We start from the raw sequence: 17,550 nt of genomic DNA, 5'->3' as shown, positions 1-17,550 counted from the left end.
CGGAGACGGAAATAAGGATGATGATGATTGAGCCAAACCAAATTTCTCATAGATAGACATACATAAGCCAACAACACATCTTACATCTGAGAACACAAGTTAATATGAACAATTAACAAACAACATAAAAGTTTATATAGTTTACCCTGTTTTTAAAAGCGTACCAACATAAGACCAAACAGAAATTGGTTTAGACCTTGTTGAACTCAGTATTCTGTTGCTTTGGAGCATCTGAAGGAGTGGTCATACCAATGTTAATGCCATCGTTCTGATGCTTCTCCCATCCACCAGTGTCAGCCTTAGAATGAGCCAAGTAGTAAAGAATGGTTGCAATCAAAGACATGAGAGTGAAAGCAGCTCCAGCAGCAAAGACCCCAACGGGTAAGACGGCACACGAAATCTCTTTCCCTTTGTAAATACCTTCACTTTTAGTGTGGTACGCGTTCCTCGCTGATCCAGCCAACAAACACGCCTCAGCTCCTAAAAAGCTTATCCTGAAGAAGTGTTTCCACCCAAAAGGATTCTGACAATAAGTACAACTTACACAATAACAAAACTACTCCAACATATAGATGAACTAACTAGTCATTATTGTTGTTAGATCACAAATTGCAAGAATCCACATATTTTGGTTAAATCACAACCAAATAATCCTCTATCTTGGAGCATGTACACATATAGAATATTCGATTGCGATAATGACAAGCCTACAACTATCGATATCTCAGGAAAGCTATCGAGAAATCACAAATTCTCTTTACTCAAAAGAGGAAATTTAGCTCACTCTCAATCAAACTTCAAAACCCCTAATCAGAAATTTCAAATCTTGGTAGCTAAATAACAATTTCAAATCTTGATGCACAAAAGATTCAATTAAAGAGTAAAGGATTAAACTTTACCAAGAAACAACGAAGAAGACAATAGCCCACACAGTGTAAGAAGTACCAGTAACAAGACCCTTTCCAAAGCAGAGACACTTAGTAACACCGTTAACCAACGCCTGGCTAACAAGAAGTAACCCAAACGCCGACATACCGTATACCGTCGATGCTTCAGTTCCGTACTTACAAAAGGTCTTCTCATCGTACTGGTCCGGCACCGGCACAGCCTGAAAAAAAAAAAACACGAATCAAAACACAAATCGGAAAAAAAAAGACAAAATTAGTAAGAGAGAGAGAATGGTTACGGTGCTACGGCGACGCTCGGCACCGAAGGCGAAGACGAAAGCAAGGAGGTGAAGAGCAGTGACGACGGTGAGGATTGAAACGGAAACCGCCATTGATTTGGTTTTCTTTGCTTCTTCTCTCTTTACTCTTTTGTCTTTATCTTTAGAGAGCTTTGGTCAAGTGAAGAAACGTTAAAGTGTCCTTATAACACGATATTTGTTTTTTACTTTTTCTCTTTTTTTTCTTCGATTTTTGAACACTAATATTTATGTCTTAAATGTCAAAGTGTCTCCATCTAATCATTATTCAAGCTTCTCTTTTTTTCAATGTGGTTTACAAATGTTTTGTAGGGAAATTCTGGGAGATATTTGATTGGAGATATATATCAAAAGATTCAAAACACCATTTGTTGGATTTGTCGTGTAGACTATAGAGTAATACTAATTATCAATAAAAAGAGAAGAAAGATTCTTCAGGTCCTTTTTTTGTAGAAAAGATCAATACGACTGCCGGAATAGCTGGATAACGGCTAATTTTGTCGGTCACACTTGTCTTTCTCAGTCACCAATACCTGCAAAAAATTAGTATAACAATTAGTTTTAGATTTTAGTTTATTATACATAACAAGTTGTAAACTTGAGCCGTCTTTGATATTGGTCTTTAAAACTAAATTAGTAAATGTTCATTATTTTCTTTTTGTGTGATTTTTGCGATATCGCTATGAAGTTTAGAATATTATGGTTTTTGTTAGGAGATCTCGGGGATTACGAGATCGACTTGAAATGAAAGTTAACATTTGTATGATATATTCTTATTGTTAAATAGGTAAATTTCCTATTATCATATATGTAAAGACTTTGCTAATCAAGTTATGATTCTTGTATAAATAAGCCTATTGGCTAATGAATAAATTGAGAGAAACTATTCCACTTCTAAGGTTTCCTCCAAACTTATCAGTTTTAATATATATATATATATGAGATTTAGGGTTTGATTGTCGGACCAAATAAAGAACTTGACGGCTAAATTATTTTATATAAAAACTGAATTATATGTGCAATAATTTTTGCAAGATTTGAAGAACTAATGACTAAACTTCATATATTGGAATGCAATAAAATCACAAAACCTTTAATTGTAAAAAGTATCCAATTTATGTACAAAATTATGAAAATTTGATATTAAAAACATACATTTAAAAAAACTATCAAGTTGAATATTTAAATTAAAACCAACTGTTCTTTTAATGTATTTCAAAACCAAAGACTTCCTAGTAATGATGAAATGAGTCACTATTAATATTAAGTAATTTGATTACTGTTATAGTAATCAAAGAGATTCAGTTTATTTATGCGGAAGCGTTTCAAAATCTTATTTTTAAAGATAAAGTAAAATATGTTTTATTATAAGATAATATTTTTTAAAATAAATCAAAATTTATATGAATACTTGGATAAGATAAGATTTTTTATTGGCAAAAAAATCAGTTTGTTTTCTTAAGATCATATGATATTGTGTTAATGCTTGTTTGAAAATTATGATGCCGTGTTAATGGTCATATGAAAAATATTTAAATTTACATAAAATAATTTTTGTTGAGAAAAATAATACTATATTTTAGCACTACAAAATATTGATACCATTTAAAAAATAGATTTTATTTGTTTTTGATATTAAGAACACCATTAGATAATTTAGTACTTGGCCAAAGGTTTTACTATAATTGAATTTAATGGAAATACTAACCTTCGTCAAATCAAAAGGAAAAACTACAAAATCTACTGCTTATTCCCAATTCCTTTCAAAATCTACTACATTCTTTCCCTTCTTTTAACTCATACCACATTTCGATGTAGAGTTACCATTTTACCTTCTCTATTTATCATCCCAATTTATCTCTCTTTCCTATTTATCTCTCTTCCTTATTTATCTCTCTCCCTCGAAACACGTGCACTTTAACCAAGAAACATTATATCTCTTGAGAATAAACAATTAACTTTCGTTTTTGTCTCCATATCTTGTCCCCAATTGGAAATTCTCTGTTGCGTCTATATATTCTCCCCGATTTCATCATCTTTCTATTATCATGAATCCCACATCTTATCCACCAATAGTTCTCATTTAAGGGTTTCGAATTTTATTTAGATTTTTCACCATCTATTTTGGTCCACAGATTAGTTGAGCATTATTGTCTTCACCTACTCGGATTATTGAATTTTTTTTCCTTCTATTGCAAAATAACAAAATGATCCAGTTGTCCCCGAGTACTATTACTCAATCTATTACTCATTCGATATGAACTTGTCCCCGATCGAATTCTATTACTCATTCGATCTGAACTTGTCTCCGATCTAATTCTATTACTCATTCGATCTGAACTTGTTTCCGATCTAATTCTATTACCCATTCGATCTGAACTTGTCCTCGATCTAATTCTATTACCCATTCTATATGAATTTATCCCCGATCTAATTATATTTACTCATTCGATCAGAACTTGTCCCCATATAACATATTATTTAAATAAAATTATATGCAATTGTAAACGTGCAACATTTACTGCAACTTGTCCATTTATCTGACACAGCAGTCTGTCCCTTTATCTGACACACCAGTTTATCACCATCAAGGGCAATTTCGTCCACAATTTGCATGTGGCAATGAAATGTGGTAGATTTTGAAAACTCTTTCCAAATGTGGTAGATTTTAAAAGCCACTTTTTAAAAAGTGGTACATTTTGCAAGATTCCCAAATCAAAAGTATTTGATTAGTTTATAATGTGGAAATTAATGACTACACACAATTTAACGAAAATAAAATTTTAAAGTGGTACGATGAATAACTTTTCGAATCTCTAACTTTATTGTATATGCCCAACATATATATGAATGATAATTCTGTACATTATACAAAAAAAAATGATGTTTATGAAATATTGAAATTATATAATTTTGTTGTTATTATTTCCTTAACCATTAAAAAAATCATACACATGATATTTTTCATAACTTTTATTTTTTGTCTCGTCAATTCAGTCCATGCACTCATTATTATTATCAAAATTATCTTCTCCCTCTATATCATTCATTTGGTTGATAATTTCTATAATATGACATTCACATAACTTAATATTATGTTTTTAGATTGTCAATTCATAGTAAGAGAATGATCATGACTTTTCATAATAATATGAGGGATCGAGTCCGTTGAACTACTAAAAGTAGAGTTATGATCGAGATAACAATCGCTAAAACACCTCATATTAAACTTTGATAATAATCATAAGTGCATAGATTAGATTGACTAAATCATAAATAGAAATGCATGACGTATAAAATAGGTAATACAATTATTTGAACACTTTAGTACACTATTTATCGAAAATTTTGAAATAAAATAATGCTTGTTTAAAAAATATAATATCTTGCTAATGGTTATCTAAAAATGTTAATATTTAGCTTTTGAGTAAATAATATTTTTTGGACAAAATTATATACTAACAGTCTAACACTAGTAAGTAGTAACTATAATTATGATTGATTGTAACTTTGGAAGTAAACTATTAAAATTCCTCTAAATTTAGGATATTAAAGCATTTACTACTTGGTCAGAAGTTTAGAATTAAATTTAATAGATATACTAATCTTGGTCAAATTAAAAATATTTGACTACATTATAATTACTGACTGAAAAACAATTAACAGAAATCGAAACTCAACCATATGATGCGAATAAATTTTAAAATCTCATACATATTGTTTGTGACCAACATACATGTATATCTATGATATGAATATGCAATAGTAAAAGAAAAATTATGTTTATAAACTACTATTAATTTTGTTGTTCTCCTTTTCCTCACCATTAAGAAATATTCATTACCTCATAAATCCAATCCATGTTGTCACGATAATCATCAAAATTATCTTCTCCCTTCAAATGATCTCTTTGATTCACAATTTCTACATTGTGATATTCGCAAGACTTCATCATATTATCTCTTTCAGAAAAACCATTGTCGTCCAACCAAGAGGGCATATCCTTCTCATCCACGTTAATGTCAAAAGAAATCAGATCTTCAATCGGAGCATCACAACTTTCATCATAAGAAACATAGTTCATCTCTTCCATATTGGCTTCAAGAGGAACTATGTTATCCAATGCAGCAAAACTTGTTTTACAAGAAACCAAATCCTTTTGGATGGTATTAGTTTCAAGTGAACTTATATCTTTAGGAAAAACACAATCTACCATGTTTGAATAATTGGCTTCAAGAATGGTCATATCAGTTTTAGGAGGGATGCCATAACGTATTTCAGAAGAAACAAAACCCACATGGTTTGTATTAGTTTCCTCTTGAGAATAATCTATGTCCATCTGGCTTATATCTACTTTAGAGGGATTCACATTTTCAAAAGGAACATAACCTTCTCCTGAAGAAACCCAATCCATCTGGTTTGTATGTTTTTCAGGAAAACTTATGTTCACATCAGTTTCAAGAAGAATGAAATTTTCTATTGAATGATCCCAATCCATATGGTTCATATTGATTTCATGATGACTATAATTTTCTATAAATGGAAGCCAATCCATTTGGTCTATATTAGTTTCAAAAGGGTTCATGGTATAGTTCATAGTGCATAGATCTGCTAAAGGATGAAAAGAATCGGGTGTAGATGTAAAATCTAAATCTATTTGGCTTACATCAGTTTCAAGGACAGATCTAGGTAGGTGAAATGGATTAGGATCATACTGCGGAATGGAAATCTTTGTGGATTCCATCTGAAATGCGCATGTGTTAGATGCACGAACATTTGATGGTAAACCAGAAAGGATAGGAAGGTTTTCACTACCTAAACTAGTATGGTTAGCATTATCGGTAGAAAGAATATTGTAAGGTGGGTTATTACTTATGGTTGAAGGAACATAGTTAACATTTATAGATGACTTGTTAAATATGTTACCAACAAGTGAATGATTGCTCAGATCCGATTTTCCGCCTACATGAAACTTTGGCATATTTTTGTTTCTCTCGGTGATAGGTTTTTTAAATAAAACTGCACATAAAAAAATTTATTAATATCAATATGATACAAAATGATAGAATTTTGAAAGAAAAAAAATAGATAGTAAAAGAATACTTGCATTGATTCATGGATGATGATGAAGAGTTTTTCTTTCTCAAAGAATTCCACAAAGAATTACTTGCAATGAGATTATTCAATAAGTCTGATGTTTTGAAAGGATATTTGTAATCCGAATGGTGTTCGAATGTTTCATCTGTCGATTTACATTCATTTCTTGGCAATGTATCGCTTATACGCTCAATTTGAGCTTTGTATTTCTGAAAATTTATAAAATAAAAAAATATATAATAAGGCTATAATAAGAAAATCAAAATAGTATATATTAAATCAAAATATTTAAGTATTATATATATGAACCTGAAGGTGGCTACCGACTTGGCGATAAGTCAAGTTTGGGTCATTCATAATTGTTAATATGGATTTGGGACGAAAATCTGCAAGATAAAGGAATATAAGAAACTGATATAAATAGAGACAAATTGGTCAAATGTGAAATATAAATCATACCTTTTTCACCTAGAATGGAGATAGCAGCTAAAAACTTCATATGACGCTCATTAGTCCATAAACTTCTACGTCTTACAACACTACTATCCATTTTCTTCCATTCCTTTCTCTTATTCTCAATCCCAATAAGACAACCTGGTTTAGTTTTCCATTCAACATTTGCCCTATTTTTTCTCTTTTGGGATGTTTCGGAAATTGTGAATGTGTCGATAAAAGGTTGTCTTCCTAACAAAGAAGCTTGACTTGTTCTCTGTCTCTTAAGGCTTGCCCTGAAAACTTCTATCTGATTTATATCTTTGTCCGTGCCATTCTCCTGGTTAACAATCGTTATGTTGATTTTCTTTGACTCTTGAATCTTTTTAGGTAACACGTGCTGCCATATGTTTTTGATGTCATTATCAGAAATTGGCTGATCTAGAGAAAAGCACGCTCTTTTTATCAAAAGATCTGATGGTTTCTTTGTCTTTATCTCTGGATTGATCACTTTCACATAGAGAAAACAAATATCAATTAATTAGTCGAAAAAGGAAATGGTGGAAACAGTAAACGTAAGAAAGATGTGTGAACATAGACATACATATGAGAGGAATATCTTTGTGAAGCAAAACGGTGAGGAAGGAATCTGCGTCGATGTGAGGCATTTCAATGTTGGCTATGATAAGTCCAATGTCCTTCTTCTGCTTCTCAATCATCGATAAAGCCTTACTTGCCACATCCACGCTCATCACTAGTACATTAATTTGTATATAAGATGTATATGAAATTTCAAAAATATGGTTAAAACATATAAATATTTTTCATTTATAAAAAAAAAAAACTGAAAACAAAAATATATTAATGAACACGCTTATTGTTAGATAAATTTGATTTTTTGACATCTTTGGATCGACAAGGCCCGATCCATAGCCAATCTCTACTACGCGGGGTAACGCGATTTACTGGAGTCGCACTCCGGTGGAGAAGGCGGAGTCAATTGGAATTAACCACTTGACTAAAAGCACATCCCCGTTAGATAAATTTGATAAACGATCAATATTACATAATAACTAATTATATTATAATTTGAAGGTATGTTTTGCAGCAAATATCTCGAAATCTTAATATCCGACAAAAATATAGGTAAATCAATGGACATGTAAATCACTTTATTCTTTGTCATACACCTTTCTGAATACGATTTTTGATTTTTTTTTAAAAATATATTTGATTAAATCATTGAGATCTAAGACCAAATAGTCTCAAATATATTTTTTTATGAAAAAGATTATGATTTATACATTTATATGTGATTTGAGATTTCTTCAAATTATTTCATAGATCCTTATGCAAAAACAACAAGATCTAGCGATTGATAATTATAATCATAATAAATTGTTGAACAAATGATAAATTTTAACATAACAATGCAACAATTCAGAAAAATTTGTATGTAAATGAAAAAATGATCAACATCAATATAAACGATGAAAATAAAAAAAAAATTGTTTTACGAAGATTGGCCATTTCTTTACCTCTTTTTGAAAATTGTTTAAGCATTGACGTGAGAGACGCGACTGATGCAGTGTCATGGTCGATTAGCAGAATGGAAATGTCATCAAAACTTTCATGAACTAAGCTTCTAGCCATTTTCTTTGAAATTTTCTCAAAAATATATGATTGGGGGTTTGAGAAAATGACTAAGTTGAGAAAAAAATACTAATACATGGTCATATATAAAAGGATGGATATAAATAGTGGACCCAACTAGGTCATACATTGCAAATAATAGATGTAAAAGTTAATTACCTTCTCAATAGATTTTAATTTATTGTTTTGACCCTATGAAATATTTTTTTAATTTATAAAAATGGCTATTATGTCTAAAATTTAATTTATTGATTTTATATTTTTTAAAATTTTATCAAACACCTAGTGGCTAGAAATACAGTTTGAAAAGCTTATTTTAACGGTCACTTTTTGTAATTAAAACGATAAGGTTCTTAAAAATAATTGAAATTATATGAAATTAAACCAGTTTTTAGTAATATTAGAAATCATTTGACTGTATTTTAAAAAGACAATATTTATCGATTCACCAAAATCAATATATATCCATATATAATTATCGTAATTTCATTTATAAAATTTGACTCAGAAATTGTTAATAGTCGTATGTTTTTAGTATTATGTTACAAAAAATGATCCATTAATTAGTCAAAAAAGAAATATAGAATTAATTTTTTATATACGTAAAAATGTTGTAACAATAAAATTTTATAGCATTATATTTTAAAATTTCAATAACAATTTTTTCTATTTTTGGTCAAAAATAATGATTCTTTTTTTCAAGAACAATATAAATGCCTAAATGGGGTGAGAAACATGTGTCTGGTCAATTTTAAACATTAATAAACTTCCATAATTTTTTGGAAGTCAAATAATTTCCGAATTGGGACAAAGGTAAAAAAATTTATGAATCCAGATACGTTGCATATTACATTGGTTATTGAAAACCTCTTATTTAGAATTTTACAAAATCTCTATATATACAATTTTTTTTAGAAAGCCATACATTAGACATATTTAATTAAGCCCTTGTTCAAATAATTGTACCTTCCTCTGTTTTGTGACATTGGTAAGCGACTAAAAGTATATCAATATCAATATATCACATATATGGCCACAACTCTCTGTAGTTCCAAAAGACTCCTTTTATAACCACATTTGGATAACCGATGATACTTTTCTCGGTTTTAAAGTCTCAGAATAAACGAGAAAGAAATATCAAACAAACAACTACTAGACTCAAAAGTGTTTACAAGACGCTCTTACTTATGCACATTATTCACTTTTTACCAATCGTTTCAATAGCTACCAATTGTACTATTATGTATGAGTTTCAGACCCTTTGTTGCTTTACCTTGGGGTCATCAAAGCAGCTTGAAGAAGGAGAGGACTTGGGTTTGAAACCAGGGACAGGTCATGTAAGCAGCTTGAGGGATGACTTGGGTTTGAGACCAGCAGCAACGAGCTTCTCCTGCTCAGATAGTGAGTGGCGGAAGTGGCAACGGTGACCATAAGGACAGTTATCACCAGCGAGAACCATTCTGCAAACCTCAGTCTTGTAACGGGGATGGCGGATCACTGGGCGGAGTTCCTTAATGCCGTGAGCGAACTGGCAATGGTCACCATATGGACATGTCCCTGTCTCTTGCCATTTGTTGCACAGCTCTGTCTTTGTCATCCCTTGATTGTACACCTCCACTTCTATCTCCTCCTCCTGATCTTCTTTCTTCCCTCCTCCTCGCACATACACCTTCTGCTGCATTTCGTTCATTCATATATCCACAATCAATTTCTACTTCAAAGAAAACAAAGGAATAAAGGATTGTGGTACATTAAAAAAGTCATATATGCAGCTCAGATTCAACAGTCTACATGTCAATAATTGCCTATTTCCCAAAACACTAGACCAATATCGACCTTCTCTCAGATATACTTTTTCCTGCAATTATTCATTCATCCATTACCATTACTATTTACATATATAGTTCAGACTCTGGAGATAGCAAACAGCATCAAGACAGTTCTTCTCAAGAATCTAAATCTAAACTTATTTCTCTAACAGATAAACCTTCAAACTACACCACCAAATGAAAAAATGTTATAAGCAGCCATATATTCAGAACAGTCAATTGTTGCCACACCAATGAGGAATAGGGGATTGTGGTATCTAACATACACAGATTGTAATCACATTTGCAGGTCAGATTCAACAGTTATCAATTAATCAAGTCTATAGTCTTAATGATTACCTAATTCCCAAAACACTAAACCAAAACACTAAAGCAAACAGAATCAAGTTCACTATTACTCTATAGTTCATACTTCAGAGAAAGCAAACAGCATCAAGACACTTCTTCTTTTGCTTCAGAACAGTCAACTGTTAACACATCACAGAGGAGGATTGTAATCACATATGCAGGTCAGATTCAATAATCTCAATGATTACCTAATTCCCAAATCACTAAACAAAAATCACTCCTAAAATCGTCTCTAACTTAAGCAAGATCTCATCAAGTAATCAAGAAAACAAAGAAGAGATATACCGTCGTACTGACTTGACCACAAGTCCCAGGCTTAGTTACAGTTCCACGAGGTTTTCCACTTTGAGCAGCCGCACCACCACCTCCCTGACTCGCCTTAGAGTAACCACTAGATCTCACAGAGATGCTCTTCGGAAGCGAAGAACGATTGAGATCCTCATTCTCCATAACACTCGTCGGACTCTCATCACTGACATCATCACGATTAACCGTACGGTTCTGATTCTGATTCTCCACTTCGTCGGCGTCATTACCTCCGATCGAAAGATTGCTAAGCATCCGAAGCGGAGATCGAAGATCAAATCGGTTCTGGATCGAAGATCTGATGAGACTGTTGAGCTCAGTCTTGAGATGACGATTCATCGATCGGAGTTCAGTGTTCTCTAGACGAAGCGCTTCTGCTTCAAGCGAAGCCTCATGAAGACGCGTGTAACACAACGCCTCGCGATTCACCATATCTTGACGCTGTTGCATGATGTTGCGAGTCGACTTGTAGAGTTGATCAGAGAAAAGAGACGACGAAACGACGCCGCTACAAGAAGAATCTCCTTGGGATTTCTTGATTCCGACGACATCGGCGGAGCTTCCGCTGTAACTAAACGGCGCGATTTTGTTTTCCATTTTTCCCGGTGACAATTTCGACAGTTCTGTTTCACAAATCAACCACAAAGATAATCAAAATTTATGCATCGGAAACGGAATCGCGAAGAATCAAACAACCGTATAATGAATTTCTTCGAGAAAATGATAAATCGGAAGTTCAAAATCACGGAAAATAACTCAGATCTAGTTTCCGAGAAAGATAATCTCATCTATTTCTCACAGTGGATTCAAATTCAAAACGATAAAATCAAAAATCGGAGAAGAAATTGACATGTATAGCGATAGAAATTTACCGAGAAAATTGGAGTAGAAGAGAAACCGCCGGGAAAATTCGAGAGAAACTTCCGAGAAAAATTTTCTTGGCTAGAGAGAGAGATTTCAAGTTAGAGAGAGAACGTAGCTTGAGAGAGGAAGCTACAGAGTATTTATACAGGCTTTTGGATTCTCATCGCGAGGGAAATTAATCATTTAAAATAAATACAAAATTAAAAGAAAAAATTTGGTGGTTATTACGGTTTAACAGAAAGAAAACAAACCAGAGAGTCTTGAAGTCTCTTAAGCTTATCATAATTACGGTTATGCCACTGTATTTTTTAGTATAGGTGAAAACTATATATTAAAAATAATATTTGATGTAGAAATGATTAAGAGAAAGTGTGTTTCATTTTTTTGACAATAATAAGTAGCTGGAGATACTAATAACCAAGGCCCAGCTTGTGGTTAAGAGAATCATTTGTTTCAACTAATTGCTTGATTTTTAAGATTATTTTGAAGGGATAAGATTGGTCTTTTGTTTACAAAACTTGCAAGATAGTGGAACTTAAGCAAAAAAGGTTTTGCTTATTTATCACAACTATAACTAACTCCTTTTTAATGGGTCTTGTCAAATATGATTTCATCAAAACATCAATTATGTTTATTGGTAACACACAAGTTTTTCTATTTACATCACACTGTTGCTATCTCATCATTGTTTGTTTAAGTTAAACCTTGTGATTTGACTGATACAAAGTTAATTCTGGTGAACTTGATGCAAACATGTCTGTGATTACAAAATAATCAACAAGTGATGAATTTCAGATTCACAGTTACATGCAAGAAGTGGTAGATTAGTGTCTTATGTACAAAGGCATGGTAATAAACAGAGAGATGCAAGAAATTTTGTTACTCTGCCATTTTCTTGGGACCATATTAAGCTTGTTTCTCCTCCCTGAATTCAGAAAATGCTAGTTAAACCATGGAAAGTTTAAGATATACTCTCGAATGGGATTTAAGATTATCGGTGTTAAGACTTACACTCGTGCTCTCTTCTTTTCCTTGAGCCTTGAGATGGCCTTTTGACGTGCATTGTTAGAGAGAGGGGAACAAAATGAGATTACTTCCTCTGTGTGATTGTAAGGGTTATCGGTTTCGCTGCTTGAGAATGAAATGGATGATGAAGCGGGTTTAGGTGCAAATATGGGGTTATTGAATGAAGAAGAAAATGTCTTCATCTGAACACACATCAAAAAGGTAGAGAGACCTTGGCTTATAACAAGAAAATATTAAATTTGTTATCAAACGGAGACTCTATAGTAGTAGATGGAAGATTTCAAACCTCATGTGATTTGTCTAGGGAAGAAACAAAGAAGACGTTCTTATTGTCTGCAATTGGCTCTGGATCAGCTCCAAATTCCTCTTCAAAGTTTCGGAAAGTGAGATCAATGTCCGGTATTTGGAAGTCGTCGTCACTGCAGATTGTATCTTCACAAACTCCAATGTCTTGTATATTTTGATGCCACAACTGCAGAAACAGAGCTAATCTCATGTAACTAATGGTTCCACAAAGACTATGTAATGTATGATATTTAAACCAAACCTGATTGTTCTTATTATATGGGCTTTTGCATTCCCAAAAGGAATCACCAAGTGTGGAAGAAGAAGACAAGTGTGAAAAATCAACAATCAGCTCTTTTCCGATCTGCGGAAGATCAATTAACCGTTCTTCAGATTTCTTCGGAAGCTCCAATGGAGATGGATCAGCTTGTTCTGTCACAGAAGAACTACCATTCTCTTCTCTCAGCTGAACCTTCTCCAATTCAAGAATCTGTTCCAAGATAAAACCACCTTCTCTTTGCACCTGAAACCATCAAAATCATTGGTACATCAGCTATAAAGAGATCTGTTCATCTACAAAGCTATAAAAAGATATACAAATCAAACTAAGAGCGTATGGTCCAGTGGTTTGTTCGAGTAGATTGAAGACTCGCCCTATGAGTTAAGGCCAGAGAACGAGCTCCACCATCTTGTGGTTCTTTCTTAGCCACCTGGCTATCAAAAAGTATATATTACATACAAAACAAGCATCAAACCTTGTTCATTTCGGATCGTCCCTTAGGTTTAACCATTCGAAAACATTGCTCTAACGAAACATCATCATCATCATCCATAACTCGAAAATCCCACATAACCGCGAAATCTTTAGCAGCAGGACAACCCGTATAACACCTCAAATCCCTTCTACGATGCTCAGAAGAACCACCACCATGAAACTTATCGTTACATCCATGGCAAAGAAACATTTTATGGTCAAAACATCGAACAACACAAGGCTGATTCTTACAAGAATCACATAAAACAGTACGTAAATGTCGTCCCGAAAGCGAATTAGCTGAATGAACCTTAGCATCACATGTTAAACAAAGATTTGCTGTATCAGCTATACAATAAACCACTGCTCTAAACGCTTTACAAAACTCACATACTCTTTCCATTTTCTCAATTATTATCCATAACATATAAAAGATTCGTTCCTGTTACATCAAAATAGTTTATCAGAGATCACAGATCGAACAAAAATAAAGAAACAAAAAGAGAAGGAAAAATGTTTACCGATGAGAGAACTAAAAAAATCAGAGATTGGTGACAAAAGCTTGTGTCTGTTTTTAGGAGCTTTTTTCCTATTATCTGATAAAAAATCCGTCGGTTTGGTTAGGATGATGTGGCAAAGCCACGTAGATATTTGGGTGGGGACATAGAAAATTGGTGATTACGTTATCCGTATGCACGTGAGATATGGGGAAGCCACGGACGTATGTACCACTGTGACAGCTTCTTCTTTCACGACCCATCATCTCTAACTCTAAGCTTACCTTTTCCTAACCAATAAGCGCAAGCCACATGTCGTAGCTAACTTCGGACCAAACAAAAACTACAAATATCCGTTTCATACTAAACTTGGTTAATTGTTGGTTTTATTATATATTTATATATAACACTTATATGTGTTACTTCTTAAAATTTTACATTTTTATGATTTTTTTGATGAAAAATGTGATATGTTTTTTTTTTTTTATCAAAATTATATTAAAGCTGATGTTAAAAAAAAAACTTAAATAAAATAAAAATATCAGTCTAAAACGACACTTATTACAAAAACAAGAAAAAGTACAGTAAACCGAATTAAACCGAGTATCGCTATATTTGGTAAAAATGATTCATTGGCAAATTACAGTTTTTGTCAGTTACTTTATACAATAGTTTTTGGTTTTTTTCTTAGATTAGTAATTTAAGTAAGATAGATTTTAGTTTTTCAAGAGATAGAGAAAGCATAACGATTCCAACAAAACAAAAGTTTAGTTGGGTTTTTCAGATTGGATTACTTTGATTTAGTTAAAATCAAAATAGTTTGGTTTAATCTTATATATTACACTCCTAAATAAAATGTTGAATCTACTATCCAACCGATGAAAGAAAGAACGAAAGAAAAAATTCCGATAAAATGAGAAAGGTCACAGATACAACACCAGTGTTAGCAGAGATTCCTTTCATGCCCTTGTTGATGTACAAAAAAACACTGGTTTACGCAAAAGGTTGAACGGATCGACATTCCAGATTTGGCAGACGCCTTGAGCTTCACCACCAAATCCGATAAGCGCCTGACTTGAATTCAATCAAAGATAATGAGCATCATTGTATCACGACGAGACCCAAAAACAAGTTGAGGACTTCATCAGTTACCTGTTTGTCATCTTTGTTTGGTGTGTACTTCAATCATATCATGATCCTCCATGTCAAGTTGAGAAGGGGTGGTCGACGGATCAATCTTATCACCGTCAAATATAAATACAAGATTTTGCGGGTCAAGCTTAACTTTATCCGTATACAGTTTGATAACCCGCTCAAACTTCTCATCCTACAAGAAAATGGTAAATACCAAAACAACATCATTATACAAAATTACAAAGGCATCTCATATTTAACAAGCTTTAACAGAATATGCATATCTATTAATGTGCCGCTCATGGTCTGAGACCAGTCTAGTACCAACCAACGGAAAGGAAAAAAGCGCTTTGTCTTAAGATCCCTCAACCAATCCTCTAAGACATTAATACACGTCTCGAATACTCGACTACATTCAATGATTTCTTCAATACTGTATTTATACTCCTGATTTCCTAGAAAGTTCAAAATATCTAGCTATGTGGATGTTAACGAAGGTGACATAACAGCTACTTCTTATCTCTACTTATCCCACATACAAAGTTTGGATAGTAAGCTTATTGTTGATGGAAGGTTGGGTAGAAAGTGGCAAGAGTATAAAAACTTACCGCAAAAACCCGGAATGTCTTCTGTCCATCTTTGCCCTGTATTGTAATGACAATCTTGGCCCTGTCATTCGTAGGCTCTGGTGGTAACTGAGCAGCAACCTCTGAAGGTGGATTGCGAGATTCTTCAACTTCCCTTTTAGCAGACTCCTCCACTTCCTGCATCACATCTGCTACAGTTTTTGTAAATGACATAAGCTCCATCTTCTTCGACCTACATTACATATTTCATTTAGGAATTTAGAATCAAATTGTAACAATGGGACTCTTTCGGGATAGCAAAAACAAAGTAGAAGTTACAGTCATCGAAATCATATCATCAGGGTGCATTGTTAAATAGTCAAATACTACACTTAAATTAGCAGAGTCATAAGTTGGACAAATCATAGCTTCTAATAGCAACATGGCAAGCCTAGAGATGAGAAATACTCTTGACATACAAAATTACCTCAATGCTTTAATAGTTGAATCTTCAACAGACTCTTTATTTTTGTCGAAGATAACCTTTGGCGGAGGAAGCAACCAATCGTCATCACCCGCCACTTCAATCACTTTCACATCATCATCTAACTTCTCAACCTATATAAAAGTAAATCAATATGATTCAAATTCCAAAAGGAGTGATGATAGATTCAAACTATGAATTGTGAAGGACATAATCAAAAACTGTTCCTTCATTGACATTGATTCGTCTATTACAACAGAAATCAGTGACCAAAACATAGAAGAAAAAACCCAAAAGTGAATCAAAGAACACACTTTATAAACTCTTTACAAGCCCCAATACCTAAACTCTCTATCAAGCTAACACAAAAGAGCTCAATGAGACAACCAATCATAAAGATCAATTCTTACTGTTTGTGAAGTTTTCGCTTTCTTCGGAACCGGCGTCTTCGAGGAATCATCATCATCATCGTCTACAAGATTTCAAAGCGAGACAGAGCAATAAGAAAGAAGTCATCTTTATCACTCTCACGCTCTCAGTCACCAAATCAAGTGAAACTCACCGTCAATACAAACGAAATTCGCTGGTTGAACACGACGATAATCAAAGAGTGGCTCTAGATCTTCTCCTTCACCTCCCTGATCATCAATCAGTTATACAAATTGAGGAATCAACACAATCCCACAAAAGAAAAAATTAGGGTTTTGAAGAAATTGAGAAATTCTCACCATTGTAGCAAAATTTGGATCTTCTTCGCCTGTTTAATCAGAAAACCCTAGATGAGAATTGGATATGGATTTTGAATTTGTATTTTATTTTGCTGTGATTTTGAATTGCTTGACCCAAATTAAAATTAAAAAAAAGTGATTTTGAAATTTTGAGATTGAAGAGGAGAGGCATCGGCGATTCCGATATACGCGCGTGGGGTTAGGAACAAGTTGGGTTTATTGGGCCTGTTTATTGGGCCGGGTTTTCATTGGTTCTCACACTTTGTTTTTTGAGTTCCAAGATTTTTGAGATTGGTTTAATTGGGTTGGTCACATTGATGATTATTGGGCATTTGTCATCTGA

At 33.1% G+C, this 17,550-nt stretch overlaps 5 protein-coding genes across 6 annotated transcripts; all 5 read right to left on the bottom strand.

The window, feature by feature from the left end:
- Positions 1-20: 20 nt before the first annotated feature.
- Positions 21-1,499, bottom strand: LOC9323236. The gene is made up of 3 exons (XM_021010005.1): positions 1,187-1,499; positions 900-1,108; positions 21-494 (listed from the first exon to the last, which is right to left on the bottom strand). The coding sequence occupies exons 1-3, from the start codon at positions 1,277-1,279 to the stop codon at positions 191-193; spliced, it is 606 nt and encodes a 201-aa protein (XP_020865664.1). The 5' UTR covers positions 1,280-1,499; the 3' UTR covers positions 21-190.
- Positions 1,500-4,943: 3,444 nt separating this feature from the next.
- LOC9323235 (putative two-component response regulator-like APRR6) lies at positions 4,944-8,547 on the bottom strand. Its single transcript, XM_021010150.1, has 6 exons — positions 8,272-8,547; positions 7,338-7,487; positions 6,761-7,243; positions 6,611-6,687; positions 6,312-6,510; positions 4,944-6,223 (listed from the first exon to the last, which is right to left on the bottom strand). Exons 1-6 carry the CDS (start codon positions 8,384-8,386, stop codon positions 5,031-5,033), a joined length of 2,217 nt encoding a protein of 738 aa, XP_020865809.1. The 5' UTR covers positions 8,387-8,547; the 3' UTR covers positions 4,944-5,030.
- Positions 8,548-9,512: 965 nt separating this feature from the next.
- LOC9323234 (zinc finger CCCH domain-containing protein 15) lies at positions 9,513-11,838 on the bottom strand. 2 transcript variants are annotated; one of them, XM_021034064.1, is made up of 3 exons: positions 11,742-11,838; positions 10,849-11,492; positions 9,513-10,061 (listed from the first exon to the last, which is right to left on the bottom strand). In XM_021034064.1, the coding sequence occupies exons 2-3, from the start codon at positions 11,464-11,466 to the stop codon at positions 9,720-9,722; spliced, it is 960 nt and encodes a 319-aa protein (XP_020889723.1). In that variant the 5' UTR covers positions 11,467-11,492; positions 11,742-11,838; the 3' UTR covers positions 9,513-9,719. The 2 variants fall into 2 exon arrangements, with proteins under 2 accessions (XP_020889723.1, XP_020889724.1); XM_021034065.1 differs by having other exon boundaries at positions 9,513-10,058.
- A 607-nt stretch (positions 11,839-12,445) lies between these two features.
- Positions 12,446-14,597, bottom strand: LOC9323233 (putative zinc finger protein At1g68190). The gene is made up of 7 exons (XM_021036073.1): positions 14,481-14,597; positions 14,320-14,394; positions 13,800-14,240; positions 13,307-13,567; positions 13,046-13,231; positions 12,745-12,941; positions 12,446-12,658 (listed from the first exon to the last, which is right to left on the bottom strand). The coding sequence occupies exons 1-7, from the start codon at positions 14,559-14,561 to the stop codon at positions 12,640-12,642; spliced, it is 1,260 nt and encodes a 419-aa protein (XP_020891732.1). The 5' UTR covers positions 14,562-14,597; the 3' UTR covers positions 12,446-12,639.
- A 464-nt stretch (positions 14,598-15,061) lies between these two features.
- LOC9323232 lies at positions 15,062-17,347 on the bottom strand. The gene is made up of 7 exons (XM_021010245.1): positions 17,208-17,347; positions 17,042-17,117; positions 16,890-16,951; positions 16,483-16,613; positions 16,038-16,248; positions 15,448-15,622; positions 15,062-15,365 (listed from the first exon to the last, which is right to left on the bottom strand). Exons 1-6 carry the CDS (start codon positions 17,208-17,210, stop codon positions 15,455-15,457), a joined length of 651 nt encoding a protein of 216 aa, XP_020865904.1. The 5' UTR covers positions 17,211-17,347; the 3' UTR covers positions 15,062-15,365; positions 15,448-15,454.
- Positions 17,348-17,550: the final 203 nt, after the last annotated feature.

The sequence above is a fragment of the Arabidopsis lyrata genome, assembly GCF_000004255.2.
Source record: "Arabidopsis lyrata subsp. lyrata unplaced genomic scaffold ARALYscaffold_2, whole genome shotgun sequence".
NCBI classification, from domain to species: Eukaryota; Viridiplantae; Streptophyta; class Magnoliopsida; order Brassicales; family Brassicaceae; genus Arabidopsis; species Arabidopsis lyrata.
This window is presented reverse-complemented; position numbering and strand designations above follow the sequence as displayed.